This window comes from Gouania willdenowi (genome assembly GCF_900634775.1).
Source record: "Gouania willdenowi chromosome 24 unlocalized genomic scaffold, fGouWil2.1 scaffold_320_arrow_ctg1, whole genome shotgun sequence".
Classification (NCBI taxonomy): Eukaryota; Metazoa; Chordata; class Actinopteri; order Blenniiformes; family Gobiesocidae; genus Gouania; species Gouania willdenowi.
The window spans coordinates 4,284,516-4,298,565 of NW_021144848.1; the positions used below are offsets into that span (position 1 = coordinate 4,284,516).

At 43.4% G+C, this 14,050-nt stretch overlaps 2 protein-coding genes across 9 annotated transcripts in view; one reads left to right on the forward strand and one right to left on the reverse strand.

Moving 5' to 3' along the window:
- cep43 (centrosomal protein 43) overlaps positions 1-94 on the reverse strand; it is a 12,039-nt gene extending 11,945 nt beyond the window's left edge. For all 5 annotated transcript variants that reach the window (XM_028440581.1, XM_028440582.1, XM_028440580.1 and 2 more), the window contains exon 1: positions 1-94. This exon is cut by the window's left edge and continues 150 nt beyond it. The gene's annotated coding sequence lies outside the window, so the exon portion shown is untranslated.
- A 608-nt stretch (positions 95-702) lies between these two features.
- Positions 703-14,050, forward strand: part of kidins220b (kinase D-interacting substrate 220b) — a 32,874-nt gene continuing 19,526 nt past the window's right edge. For 3 of the 4 annotated variants that reach the window (XM_028440472.1, XM_028440473.1, XM_028440474.1), the window contains exons 1-14: positions 703-883; positions 1,580-1,735; positions 4,248-4,346; positions 4,410-4,508; positions 4,586-4,684; positions 4,750-4,851; positions 4,954-5,052; positions 9,755-9,952; positions 12,754-12,852; positions 12,924-13,022; positions 13,102-13,200; positions 13,287-13,464; positions 13,545-13,709; positions 13,809-13,988. In XM_028440472.1, coding sequence (XP_028296273.1) covers positions 1,604-1,735; positions 4,248-4,346; positions 4,410-4,508; positions 4,586-4,684; positions 4,750-4,851; positions 4,954-5,052; positions 9,755-9,952; positions 12,754-12,852; positions 12,924-13,022; positions 13,102-13,200; positions 13,287-13,464; positions 13,545-13,709; positions 13,809-13,988 — 1,648 coding nt within the window. In that variant the 5' untranslated portion in view covers positions 703-883; positions 1,580-1,603. The remainder of the gene's footprint in view (positions 884-1,579; positions 1,736-4,247; positions 4,347-4,409; positions 4,509-4,585; positions 4,685-4,749; positions 4,852-4,953; positions 5,053-9,754; positions 9,953-12,753; positions 12,853-12,923; positions 13,023-13,101; positions 13,201-13,286; positions 13,465-13,544; positions 13,710-13,808; positions 13,989-14,050) is intronic. The other variant, XM_028440475.1, reaches the window with a different exon arrangement.

A 14,050-nucleotide genomic window follows, 5' to 3' on the forward strand; every position in this document is an offset into this window, starting at 1 on the left:
AGTATAGCGCCACTAGGCGGACACACACACACACACACACACACACACACACACACACACACACACACACACACACACACACACACACACACACACACACTGAACTTCAGACTGAGGTGATAATAAAAACTGCTGAACTGTAACACAGATTACATCCAATAATATTCTGATCAGAGTTCAACACGATGTATGAACTTACTTCAAAATAAAATCAATTCTAACAATAATAATAATAAAATCAGATTAGATTATACTTTATTTTCTCCTAAAAAGGGGGAAATCAACATGTTACAGCCAAAGATACAAAGAGCAAGAAACCTAAATACAATTACAGAACGGAAAATTAAGGGGTTTTTTTTTTGTTAAATTAAATAAATAATAGATATTAGCCAAGATAACACTATTATTATTATTATTATTATTATTATTATTATTATTATTATTATATTATTATTATTATTATTATTATTATTATTTCATTATTTTCATTATTATTATTATTATCATTATCATTATCATTATTATTATTATTATTATTATTATTATTATTATTATTATTATTATTATTATTATTATTATTATTATCAGTTTGTGTGTCTGTCTAAATGAAGCCTAATTGAATCTCTTCCTTTTGTCAAGTTTTCCGTATTATTTTTAGGGAAACAGAAGCGTTAATTCCTTTTATTGTGAAGGTGCTGGGAGGAAGCAGCAGACTGTCCTCTGCAGCGTCCGCAGATAAGATGGCGTCCGGTGCTGATGCGGAGCGAAGCTCAGTGTGACACTGACGATAACCAACCGAACACTGACCGACCGACCGACCAACCAACCAACCAACCAACCAACCAACCAACCAACCGACCCCAGCAAGGACCGAACTGTGCAGGTTGTTTTTGTTGTGTGTGTGTGTGTGTGTGTGTGTGTGTGTGTGTGTGTGTGTGTGTGTGTGTGTGTGTGTTACAGTTTGATGTGAATAAGTGAAGAGCGGTCGTCTGATGACGTAACAGTAATGAACACCTGAGCGTTGTTTTGGTTGGATTCACGCGTTCATCACTGTGACGTCACGCTGTCGAGGAATGTTTGATATTATTATTATTATTATTATTATTATGACAACATTGCATATTAGATATTTGTTTATGAGTCACGTGGGCAGCTATAAAAACATAAAATAAATAGAAACATGTACAGGTGTGTAAATGTGAGGAACAAAGGCTTCCTCAAGTCATCCAAGCCTGTTGCCATGGTGACAGGCAGCCAGTTCCTATGGCGACAGAGGTGCAGCGACAGAGCATTCAGGTCCTCTGAATGATTAAAGTCGTAATTGTGGAATCAGCTACTGGTTCATTAAAAATATATATTCTTTTCAAAATTAAAGTACAACACACATATAATAAATAGATAATGTAATAAAAAATAATGTTTTTAGTGTTGACAGGAATTTGTGATATTATAATGGGGTCACAATCCAAAAAAGGTTGGGAACACTGGATTAAAGTCTCTGTATTAGTCATAGAACACAGAATGTTCTCAGTTATTGATGGAACACATTAGAACCTGTGTTACTGCTGCTGTCCTGCAGAGGGCGCTCTGACCAATCACAGCCATGGATACTACCACCTCCATCAAGATGACCACTCTGGCCATCCAGAACCTGTTCAGCTACGTAGAGGAGGAGAACCTGCCTGCTCTGAGAGCTCATCTGGACCGCTTCAAGGAGGTGGACGGACGCAGCGACGTACGAAACACTCACACACAGGACACAACACACACACACACACACACACACACACAAACAGGACATAACACACACACACACACACAGGACATAACACACACACACACACACACACACACACACACACACACACAAACAGGACATAACACACACACACACACAGGACATAACACACACACACACCCACACACACACACACACACACACACACACACACACACACACAAACAGGACATAACACACACACACACACACAGGACATAACACACACACACACACACACACACACAAACAGGACATAACACACACACACACACAGGACATAACACACACACACACCCACACACACACACACACACACACACACACACAAACAGGACATAACACACACACACACACAGGACATAACACACACACACACCCACACACACAAAAAGCACATAACACACACACACATGCACACACACACACACACAAACAGGACATAACACACACACACATGCACACACATAAACACACACACACAAACAGAACATAACACATGCACACGCACACACACACACACACACAGGACATACTACACACAGACACACACACACAGAGGACGCCAGCGTTCACAGAGACATGAGTCAGCGTGTGTGTCAGGGTTGCAGTCAATTACATTTTTCAATTACAATTACCTCTTCAGTTATCCATGTTCAATTACAATTCAATTATGATTACGTTGAACAGCTTTTTTTCTCAATTACAATTAATTTATGATTATTATTTTCCCCCTTAAAGTAAATAACAATTACATTCTCAATTACTAAAGTGGAATTACAATTACATTCTCAATTACTGATCATTTAATAAATAACCCTAATTAAACATAACCTTCCTCTTGTGGTAGCTTTCTGTTAGCATCTCTAATGCTAATGGCTCAGTTTGACCCATGTCTATAAAATACACTAATAAATATTATTTATCATATAATTAGTTTATCATCTATTGATTACCTTGTTAGGATTCCTAATCAATGAATATATTGGTATTAATATTTATGGTGTGGACGTCTGAGCCTCTCACTATACTCATATATTAATACATATTTAAAAAATGTTAAAATGATCCTGAAGAGGTGTACATCAACCGTCAGGGCGGGTTGCGCTCTTGTCGGTTGCCGTCACTGATCCTGTGGAGTGTTGGGCGTCTCGGGGATCATAAACGTGGGTGCCGACCTGTTCTTCTCCCTGCGCAGCACAGAGGCTCCCCTCGGTGTAGACGCACTAGCGCACGTTTGGCCGCGTGTGCTTCTTTACGCATCCCCCCCCCCCACTGGCTCTGATTCCCTCCACCCTGTCCAGGGTGAGGGAATGCGGACACTGTGGAGCTTTACCGGATGCTGTGTGCACGTCCCTGGCAGCTCTTGCTGTGCTGGGACCGGTTGTCACAGGAACTCAATGAGTGACTCAATCTGTCAGCCGTGGGATTATCACAGTGTGATCCCCACCGTACAGTGCCCGAGCCCCATCCACTGGGTCTCTTTATAACTCTAGGTGAAGGCTGCTTGAGGGGTGGTGCCTCCAGAGGAACCACATCCCTTTTCAGTGTCCGGTGGGAGTGATTTTGTCACTTATCAGGTCCTGTAGAAATACATTGTGAAAGTGTATTTGGCGGGAATCGCCTCATGTCACGTTGGCTTTGGGGATGAATCGGCCAGTCAGCACCCTCTGATCTACTATGAAGGGGCTGCGTAGTCTCCTCCCCGTATCCAGATCGCTGGTGCCACCGTGGGATCTGGCGGTGGTTTTGGAGGAACTTAAACATCCTCCTTTCGAACCACTGGAGGAGGCGGGCCTGACGTTTGCCTCTCTTAAGGCTGTCTTGTTACTGGCTCTGGCTTCGGTCAAGAGGGTCAGTGACATCCATGTGCTCTCGGTTCATCCCATGTGCGCTCAGCTTTTTCCAGGTGATGCGAGAATCATTCTGAGACTAACTGATATTTTAACGTCTACCACAGCAGAAGAAACCACGTAAGTCACCATGAAAAATCATCCAATCACAAGCTCCACAAATATACACTGTTTATAAAGTGTTAAATAATGTAAAGTCTGTAATAAATGTGTCTAATAAGTCATTAGTGAATACCAGAGAACCACATGAGTGAGTATGAGAAATTATAATAAAAATGTAATAAAACAAAATGTAAATGTCTAACCCAGACCTTCCCCATAACAAACTACACTACTGAACTCACTCACACGTGCTGTCCCTTACAGGAAAAAAAGCCAAAAGTGTCACATATTGATCAGCTGTTTGTTAATAAATGAGCCTGTGTAGCATTTAGCATCAGCAAATTTAACCCAGATCAGAGCAGGCGCCAGAAAATTTCCCTTATATTCTAATCCAACACTTGACAGGTACACAAATATGACTGCAATAGCCACAGATTCTTTCCACAAGATATAATGAATTATCAATTCTGCAATTCTAATTTTAATTGACCCCAAACCCTGGTGTGTGTGTACAGAACGGTCAGACTCCTCTGATGGTGGCGGCGGAGCAGGGCAGCATGGACATAGTGTCAGAGCTGATAAGGAGGGGGGCCAACGTCAACCTGGACGACGTGGTTAGTACGACGTTTGTTTACCTTTAATGTATAGAGGTGATACGTGTGTGTGTGTGTGTGTAGGACTGCTGGTCGGCACTGATCTGTGCGGCTAAGGAAGGTCACCTGGAGGTGGTCAAGGAGCTGCTGGAGAACAGTGCTTACATCGAGCACAGAGACATGGTGGGAGCATGGCATCATGGGAAATGTAGTGTCCTATTAACACGGGTTATAACTGTATGTGAGTGTGTGTGTGACAGGGAGGATGGACCGCTCTGATGTGGGCAGCCTACAAAGGTCGTGAGGAGGTCACCAAGGTGCTGCTGGAACACGGAGCGAACCCCAACACAACCGGACAGGTAACACACACACACACACACACACACACACACACACACACTAAGAGCCCTATCCTTCTCTGCAGCAGTACAGTGTGTATCCAATCATCTGGGCCGCTGGTCGAGGCCACGCCCACATTATCAAACTGTTGCTAAGCAATGGAGCAAAGGTCAACTGTTCAGACAAGGTAACACAACTACACACTAATAACACAACTACACAGCAGTGTTGTGTCTGTTCTGACTGTGTGTGTGTGCGTGTGTGTGTGTGTGTGCGCGTGTGTGTGTAGTATGGAACCACTCCTCTGATCTGGGCATCCAGGAAAGGACACTTTGACTGTGTGACTCATCTATTGGAGAATGGAGCAGATGTGGATCAGGAGGGGGCGGTAACTCTCACACACCTGTGACACACACACCTGTAAAAGCTGTTTTATGCTTGACACATCAGCAAGGTACGCACGGCTCTGTGCCATATGAAGCCATGTGATTGGCTGAAAGAAAACACACCTGATTGGCTGATGAATCTGTCAATCACTTTTATCAGCCAATGGTGGACGTCAGTGCAGTCTCATAATTCACAACACACACATACACATATGTTTCACAGCACAGAGGCAGTTTATAAATGCACATTCAGCAGTTTGCATCATCTGTGGATTTATATTACATGTGCCTCAAAATAATATTAGTGAAGTAGAGCGTGTGCATTTCAGAATTTATACTACAAGTTTGCATGAAATATATATTTGTAAAACAGATGGTGTGCATTTGTGAATCTGAAATATAACTGTGAATCAAAACATGTGCATTAGTGAAAAACCCTGTAAGAGTCCATTATTTATGATAATGTTCTGATTCCATAGGAAACACTCTGTGTTGGTGACCAGACATGGTATTTATTGGCAGAAATACTAAAAGCTGACATCAAAATCTTGTTTTCAAATATGTAGAATAATTGTGAATTTATCAGTAGCAGTAGTAGTTTTAATATTTTAGTTCATTTTTTGCAGCCAACTTTTTTGTTTGTCAAATGTATTTAAAATAAACTAAAACTAAAGAGTGTTATTTAACTGTCGAACCTTGTCATAATTTCATTTATTTATATATTCTTTTTATTTAAAAAAAAAATGTTTATGATCTCGGGCAAGTCTTGGTCTCGGATAGTGTGGTCTTGAACACAACACTATCGTATTGTGTATTTGTGTGTGTTTTTGGAGTATTATTTGTGTATTTCTGTTGTCTTGCTTTTTTGTTAGTGCTGTGGGTTTGCTGAGTTTTTTTCATGTTTTTCTTGTCTATTAGTTTACTTTTATTGTCATTTTCTGTAATTTTGTATATTTTTCTGAGGAATTTTGTGTATTACTGTTGTTGTTTCGTTCATTTTTCTATTCGTTTTGTGTGTTTTTGGAGTATTTTCTGTGTTTCTCTGGTCTTTTACTGTATTTTCCTGCAATGTTGTAATTCTATTTTTTAAAATGAATTCTTGCTCTTGTTTTGTGTATTTGTACATTTACTTTGGGGGCAGCATTAAATTAGTCATCTGTCATTTAAAGGTGCTCTGTTGCCACCTACATGTCAGCAGTTGGTCACTACATCATGGTACAAGTTAGATATTCACTGTCTCCTAGCAACCCCAGCTGAAAAACACAATTAACGTCTATAGACGTGAATGGCAGACAATGAATTAAGGACACACACACACACTGTGTTGTTGCTGACATGCTGGAATCCATCCCAGCACACAAAGCTGAGGCAGTCAAACATACAATCTACCAAGTGCTGTATGAGGATATAGAATACAGGTCACATAACGTGCAATTCTTTTTTAGTATATTTTATTTCTTTTGTTACAGTGTGTTACAATAAAAACAGTTTTGTATTTCTAATTCACTACAGTCCTGTATTTTCTGATTACATGCAGCATCAGCAGGAACACATGTGGTACGGGGACTGTAGTTCCTGGAACGTTGGCTCCTACCATTTAAAGGACGAGTCGACCACCTTCGCTTTGTTTTCCGTCTCAGTAATAACAAGACTTCTTCAAGGAGAAATAGGAGAAGTAGACACAGTCTCACTGTCGCTGCCATGTTGTAAACAACGGCTAGTTTTTCTACCGTACTTTTGTACCGTGGTTGGCGTGTGTTTGTTATACACTGCCCCCTGCAGTTTGGTAGTGGAAACCGCACAAAGTATAAATCCAACATGCGTTGTTTCATGTGGATTCCGTTCGTTTCATTTCCATGCAGCGCGTTGATGCGTCAAGCATAAAACAGTCTTACACCTGTAACACACACCTGTAACACACACCTGTAACACACACCTGTAAAACACACACCTGTAACACACACCTGTAACACACACCTGTAAAACACACACCTGTAACACACACCTGTAACACACACCTGTAACTGTTAGGGTAACCCTAACCAATTACTATTCCATTTTCCATTTCCCTTCAGAATTCCCCTACATTTTACCATATCTATAGGAATGGGACAGAGCATCACTTTATCAGAATCAGAATCAGAATCAGCTTTATTGACCAGGTACAGTTTAGAACAATACGAGGAATTTGACTAGGTAGTTGCAGTGAAAGGAGACACATCAACACACCGGAGCAGCCATTTGCGGCGCCCACATGTTTAGGTGAAAAAGGGATCAATAACAGGAGGAGAGGAGGGGTGAGGGGATAAAAAAACTGCCAGTTTGAAACTGATTTCCTTAAACAGAGAAAACAGTGTGAAACCAGGAAAAAAACCGCCTCTGCAAACATAAATGTAAGCATGACACAGTCAAACAACTCGAGACAAGGCATGTGGGAAGGGTTGGGTGGGAGGTTGGCTGGGGGAGGGGGTCAGGTGGGAAGAACAACAGGAGTCCAGCTATTTGGGGACATGGGCGTGCTGCCAATGGGCGCTGCAACCACGCCTCCATGCAGCTGCGGTTGGGAGGTGGGGAAAGATGGCCGACGAGGCATTTGAAGTTGAAGACCTGTAGCTGCGTTACTGACAACCAGATGACGTGTGGAAAAGTTCAGCATCAACAGTTCCAGGAGGAATGTAGGGAAGGAGCGGGGGGAGGGAGTGGGGGGTAAGAGCCGCCGTCTGCAGAAACTTCCTGGTGATAAGAGTTGAGACAACCTTGGCTTTAGCCTTGGCAGCTGGGGAGCTGAAAAGGAGATAAACAATGTGATTTGATACAGGCTATGTTAATTTCCAATAGCCTTCTGTCTTGGGTCTCTCTGCTGTAATCCAATGAGTGGCCTAGTTTCCACTTCCAAGCCGGGTCTCAAACTTCTCCCAGTTGTTATCCATAACGCGTAGACGATCCAAAAGCAGCTCTTGCTTGCTTTTGATATCGATCAACACATGAGTCTGAGTGTTCAGAGCTCTGCTACATCCTTCAGAAATCACTGGCAGCTTTTCCAAAACAGTCGCCAGCGTAGTACGGACTTTTCGATAGATGAGGAAGCCACCAGCTCCGATCAGCAGCATGCCTACTATCATTATTCCAATCATGTAGATGTCCTCCACGTCTTCCACGGAAAGGATGGACAGACACACAACTCGCCACTTGTTCCAAGGGTCAAGTTTGTATCCAGCCGCAAACGTCCCGCTTGGACATGCGGGGTCACCACCTCTGGTTCTTTGCGTCGAAAAAATCTGATCGATAGCACTGAGAGACCAACTAATTAATTCCATTATTCCGGTTTTGGATGAGTTGCAGAGAGAGGCTCTTGTTAGTTTCACAAGACCTGACAAAGCAGCAGCTGGGAGAGATAAGACGGAAGGGAGGGAGAAACAGAGAGTGCGACTGACCTCGTCGAGAGATGACCTTTGACTCTATGTCTCAAGTTCCACTTCCTGCAGCCACAAGATTCTGAACATCTTACACACATTAGGTTCCTATTCTGGTTATAAATGGAACTTTAATAAAAGTGAATGCTTCCCACTTAATAATTCCTCAAAACTGATCTCGGCTCAAACTCGACTGTTCCGATTTGCCGTTCCTTGTAGTTTTCAGTATTTAGGCATTCTTATCTTCAATAGTCTCCTTTAAAGCAAAACTAAGTAACTTTTTCACCTTCATAAATCCATCTCGTAGTCCCTCTGAGGGCAATCCTTGTGTTTATAGGGTGATTGGGGGTCTTTCATCCTACCTACTGTCTCTGGCCAGAAAACCTCACTTGCAACATTCTCTGCCTCCGACCTGGTGGCAGTCTCACAGCTCTGTTCTCATTCTCACGAAAACACAAAAAAAACACGCTTATTCAAGATTAAATGGTAAATGGTAAATGGACTTGATTTATAAATTACTTTATCACCACTGAAACAGTCTCAAAGTGCTTTACATATCAGCTCATTCACCAGTGGGACAGGACTGACATGCAAGGCGCTAGTCGACCACTGGGAGCAACTTAGGGTTCAGTGTCTTGCCCAAGGACACTTCGACACATAGTCAGGTACTGGGATCGAAGCCCCAACCTCTCGATCAGAAGACGACCCACTACCACCCGAGCCACGGTCAGGTGGTAGAGGTAGCTTTAATTTCCCCCCCTGTACGTTTAGGAAGCCTCGCGCTGCCCGTCTCACTGTAGTGGGGGGAGGAGCTGCTGCCACGGGGTTGTTTATGACAGTGACATAACCAAAGGGACCTTTAGGGGGAGCGCTAAGCTCTACTTACTTCTGCTTTAACTGTATAAACATAATTTAGTGAAACTGGTTGAAGAAGGTTAAATCAGACCATAATTAATTCCACTCCCTCCTTAGATGATTAAGTTATGGATCTATTCAAGATAAATCTATGTAACTTTTTATTTTATTTTTAAAATCCAGTACAAAAATAGGCAGATAACTAAAGAGGCGAGGCACGGGATATACAATTTATTATAGTAAGTTATTATTGTAGTTTGTTTTTAACATTTTGAATTTTTCCTATAAATGTCCCTTTTATTTATGTTTTCTGTAGTTTTGGTGACTGTTGTTCACCCCCCTGTGTTTTTACTTTGGGGGAGAGAGCTGTGTTTGCTTATTAATATAACTATATATGAATATATAGATGTATATGAAAATAAAGTGTGCTTCTCAGAACTCGATGACGGCGCTGATCGTGGCGGTGAGAGGGGGCTACACGGCGGTGGTGAAGGAGCTGCTGAAGAGGAACCCCAACGTCAACATGACAGATAAAGATGGGAACACGGCCCTCATGATTGCTGCCAAGGAGGGCTACACGGAGATTGTCCAGGACCTGCTGGACGCCGGCACATACGTCAATATACCAGACAGGGTGAGTGGGTGGGGCCTACCATAAGAGTTACAGAGCTGTGTGTGTTACAGAGCTGTGTGTGTGTGTGCGTGTTACATTTTTTTTTTTTTTTACCTTGTTATTGCAATAAAATAAATGAATTTATTTTATTTAATAGTGACCATCACCAGCCCTCCCTAAGGAAGGGTAAGAAACACTTTATTATAGGGAGAATATAAAAAGGGAGAGCAGTGTTACACCTGGGTGAGGGGGTGGGAACAGGGAAGAGGGAGTCAGGGTAGGAAAATGGAAAGGGTGGAGAAGAGTTGACTGCTTTATAGTGAGAGTGAGATGTGATCATGTAATCAAACCAGTCAGGTGACCAGTGTGAAGCTTAGGTATATTGGTGGTGTCTGTGGACAGAGAGAAGGAGTGAGTGGTAAAACCTAAAACAGGTATTTAGGATCAACGTGTCTAAAGTTGAGCCCAGTACCAGTTTTATCTACAGTCTAAGACATGTCAGTGCATCATAGACCAGTGTATGTGTAAGAACCACTACTGTAAACCCAGGCGCTGCCCCAGGCCTGAAGATACAGCCAGGCTAGCAGAAAGAGCGGGGGCAAGGAGCCCCAGGCCACCACCCCAGACGCCCCAGAGACCACAGTCCAAGAGGCAGCCACCGCCCCCACACACACACCCCCTAGAGAGCCCCAATGGGCCGAGGATCCAGTGCACCCCGCCACCAATTCCAACCCCCAACCCTAAGCCTAGATATTTAATTATATTTGTGGGGGAGGGGTATTGTGGGTTTTGGGTTGCTGGGTTCCATGAATTTTTTCGTTAAAGGAAGGATTGATGATTTTGACCAGTTAATGGAATAGTTTGATAGTTTAGAGAAGCTGTTTATTAGTTTAAATAATTCTTCTAATGAGGATTGGGGTTCTTCCAAATAGAGTAAAATATCATCCGCATAAAGATTAATTTTGTGTTCTGAGATGGATGAGTGGATTCCTTTAATAACAGAGTTCTGATGAACAGCTGCTGCGAGAGGTTCAACAAATATTGCAAAAAGCAAAGGTGAGAGTGGACAACCTTGTCTGGTTCCCCTCTGCAGTGTGAAGCTTTGGGATGTTATTTTGTTTGTGGTTACTGAGGCCTTAGGTTTAGAGTATAGGGTGGAGATCCATTGTATGAATGATTCTCCAAAGCCACATATGCCAAGGACAGCAAGGAGGAACGACCAGTTGACTCTATCGAATGCTTTTTCTGCGTCTAGTGACAAGATTATTGTTTTCTTTTTAGAGTTCTGTGCCATGTTGATCAAATTAAACAGTCTTCTAACATTGTCTGTGGAGTGTCTATTTTTAATAAATCCTGTCTGGTCTTGGTATATAATTGACTGAACTACTTTCTCTAACCTGGAAGTGAGTACTTTGGAAATAATTTTTATGTTTGTGTTAATAAATGAGATGGGACGGTAACTTGAGGGTAACATGGGGTTTTTGTCTGGTTTAAGTTGTAAGGACCATGTGTGTCACCCAGCAGGAATGAACCAAACCCTTTAAAATGTCATTTATTGTGTAGAACCTGGTCACAGAGGATATAAAAGCATTTAATTATGATCATTTTTGTTAGCACTGTTGTATTATTGAAACGAATGTATGAATGTAATTGTGAATTGGAGATGTTACCACTATATGAAGGGAACAGGTCGCGTGCGCGGACATGCAGGGTGATGTGATGTCACACGCCAACTTGACACTGCCCAGAGCTGTCAAGCTATAGTTTTCCTCGCGCCTTAGTGCGTAGTTTTGTGTTTGTTTGTACATGGGTTTACGCTCGAGCGTTTGGGGTGGGTTATGCTTTAAACTGTCTGAACTGAAATACACGGCTAATAACTAAAGTCACAGCTTTTGTTGTTTATTTGTATATGTGTTGGTATTCACCCTGGCTGGTAGACAGACTTGCCCATTACCTAAGAGTGCGTTGTAGCTTTATCTTCTTGGAAGAGACAGGTGAATCGTTACAAAGTAATAATTTAATGTTTGCTGTATTCATGTGACCTCCTACTTAACCTTTATTTTTTTCATTTCTGTTCCTACTCTGAAAAAAGGTGGAGCCAGCATTGACCAGAAAAGTTTTAGGAATTCATATTTTTGAATTTTTGCCTATCGGATACAGGGTTTTTCTACGTTCATTTATTTTTCGAAGGAATTAATCATTCATGCCGAATTGCGTACCTTTAAGTTCCCGACTTTTTTACTTTTATGTTTCTGGAATACCTGAGAAGATCACGTTGTCTCGCATATTGCGAGATTGGATATCCAAGACTGTCTCTTTAAGAAGCTTGTTTTCATTTTTCAGCTCTTTTACCTCCGAGGTCACCGCAGATAAAACCGTCATTTTCTGAAAGTCCTGGTGCAGTAAATCGACCACATCCAGCCTCTTATTGATGGATTTTAGGACCTCTGTGTGGGACATTTCACCGACTTATCTGATGTGCTCACGGCGTTAGGTCCGGTTTCCATCACGTACTCAGCGTAATATTGGTCAATGAACTCTTCGAGGTCCTCCACTCTGGCTGGTGAGTGGCGCGTGGTCGGCTTTTGTTTGGTGGCGTGGATTGAACAGTAAGAAGCGTTATTATGTGCAAATAAACAGAGTTGGCAAACTAGTCAAGGCAGCAGGCGGCCATGTTGAAATTTCAGAGTGTACGTAACTCTCAGAACATCTCGCGAGACCTTACCTCTCTCCTGTCTTCCTTTCTCTCCCCTTTATTTCACATCTTAGTGAATCTGCTCTTCTATGTTTCCTATAGGATCTCATCTGTGTGTGTGTTACAGAGTGGGGACACAGTGCTGATTGGAGCTGTGAGGGGGGGACACACTGAGATCGTACGAGCGCTGCTGCAAAAATATGCTGACATCGACATCAGAGGACAGGTGAGGAGGCCACGTCCACTGCTGCTCAGGCTCCTCCCACTGCTGCTGATTGGTACGTGTGTTGTTTCCAGGAGAATAAGACGGCTCTGTACTGGGCTGTAGAGAAAGGAAACGCCACCATGGTCAGAGACATCCTCCAGTGTAACCCCGACACCGAGACCTGCACCAAGGTGAGTCACATGACCTCCACTGGTCACATGATCTCTTCTAACTCTGTGTGTGTGCGTGTGTGTGTGCGTGCGTGCGAAGGACGGGGAGACGCCTCTGATCAAAGCCACTAAGATGAGGAACATAGAGGTGGTGGAGCTGCTGCTGGACAAAGGAGCTAAAGTCTCTGCTGTGGATAAGGTCACTTCCTGCTGCTGCACCTTCACAATAAACGTTTCTCCTGTCCAGCTGCTCACATCTAAGGCTTGTGTGCGTGTGTGTGTCAGAAAGGAGACACGCCCCTTCACATTGCCATCCGTGGCCGTAGCCGGCGCCTGGCTGAGCTGCTGCTGAGGAACCCTAAAGATGGCCGCCTACTGTACCGCCCCAACCGCAACAACGACACGCCCTACAACATCGATTGTAGCCACCAGAAGAGCATCCTCACGCAGATCTTTGGAGCACGTAGGTCACGCCCCCCACCCCCTGACCACGCCCCCATTGCCCCACAGCAGGCTCACTCCTTTGATTGGCTCCACCCACAGGTCACCTGTCACCCTCGGAGACGGATGGAGACATTATGGGATACGATCTGTACAGCTCAGCGCTGGCAGACATCCTCAGTGAGCCCACCATGCAGCCCCCCATCTGTGTGGGTCTGTACGCCCAGTGGGGTAGTGGGAAGTCCTTCCTGTTACGCAAACTGGAGGGTGAGACGCACAACAACTACACAACAGATACAACATATAGATTATGATCAATGACCATGAAACGGAAATGTGTGTCCGTGTGTGTGTGTGGGTCCTCAGATGAGATGAAGACCTTTGCTGGCCAGCAGGTGGAGCCATTGTTCCACTTCTCCTGGTTGGTGGTCTTCCTGTCTGTGTTCCTGTGCATGGCAGTGGGCGTGGTCCTGGGTGTCTGTGCCGACCCAAAGCTGGCCCTGTCCATGTCTCTTAGCCTGCTGGCCCTGCTTTACCTGTTCTTTGGTGAGACGCCCCCAACCCCCCCCATTCAGCAGAGAGTAGAGGCTCACTCTCTATGTGTGTGT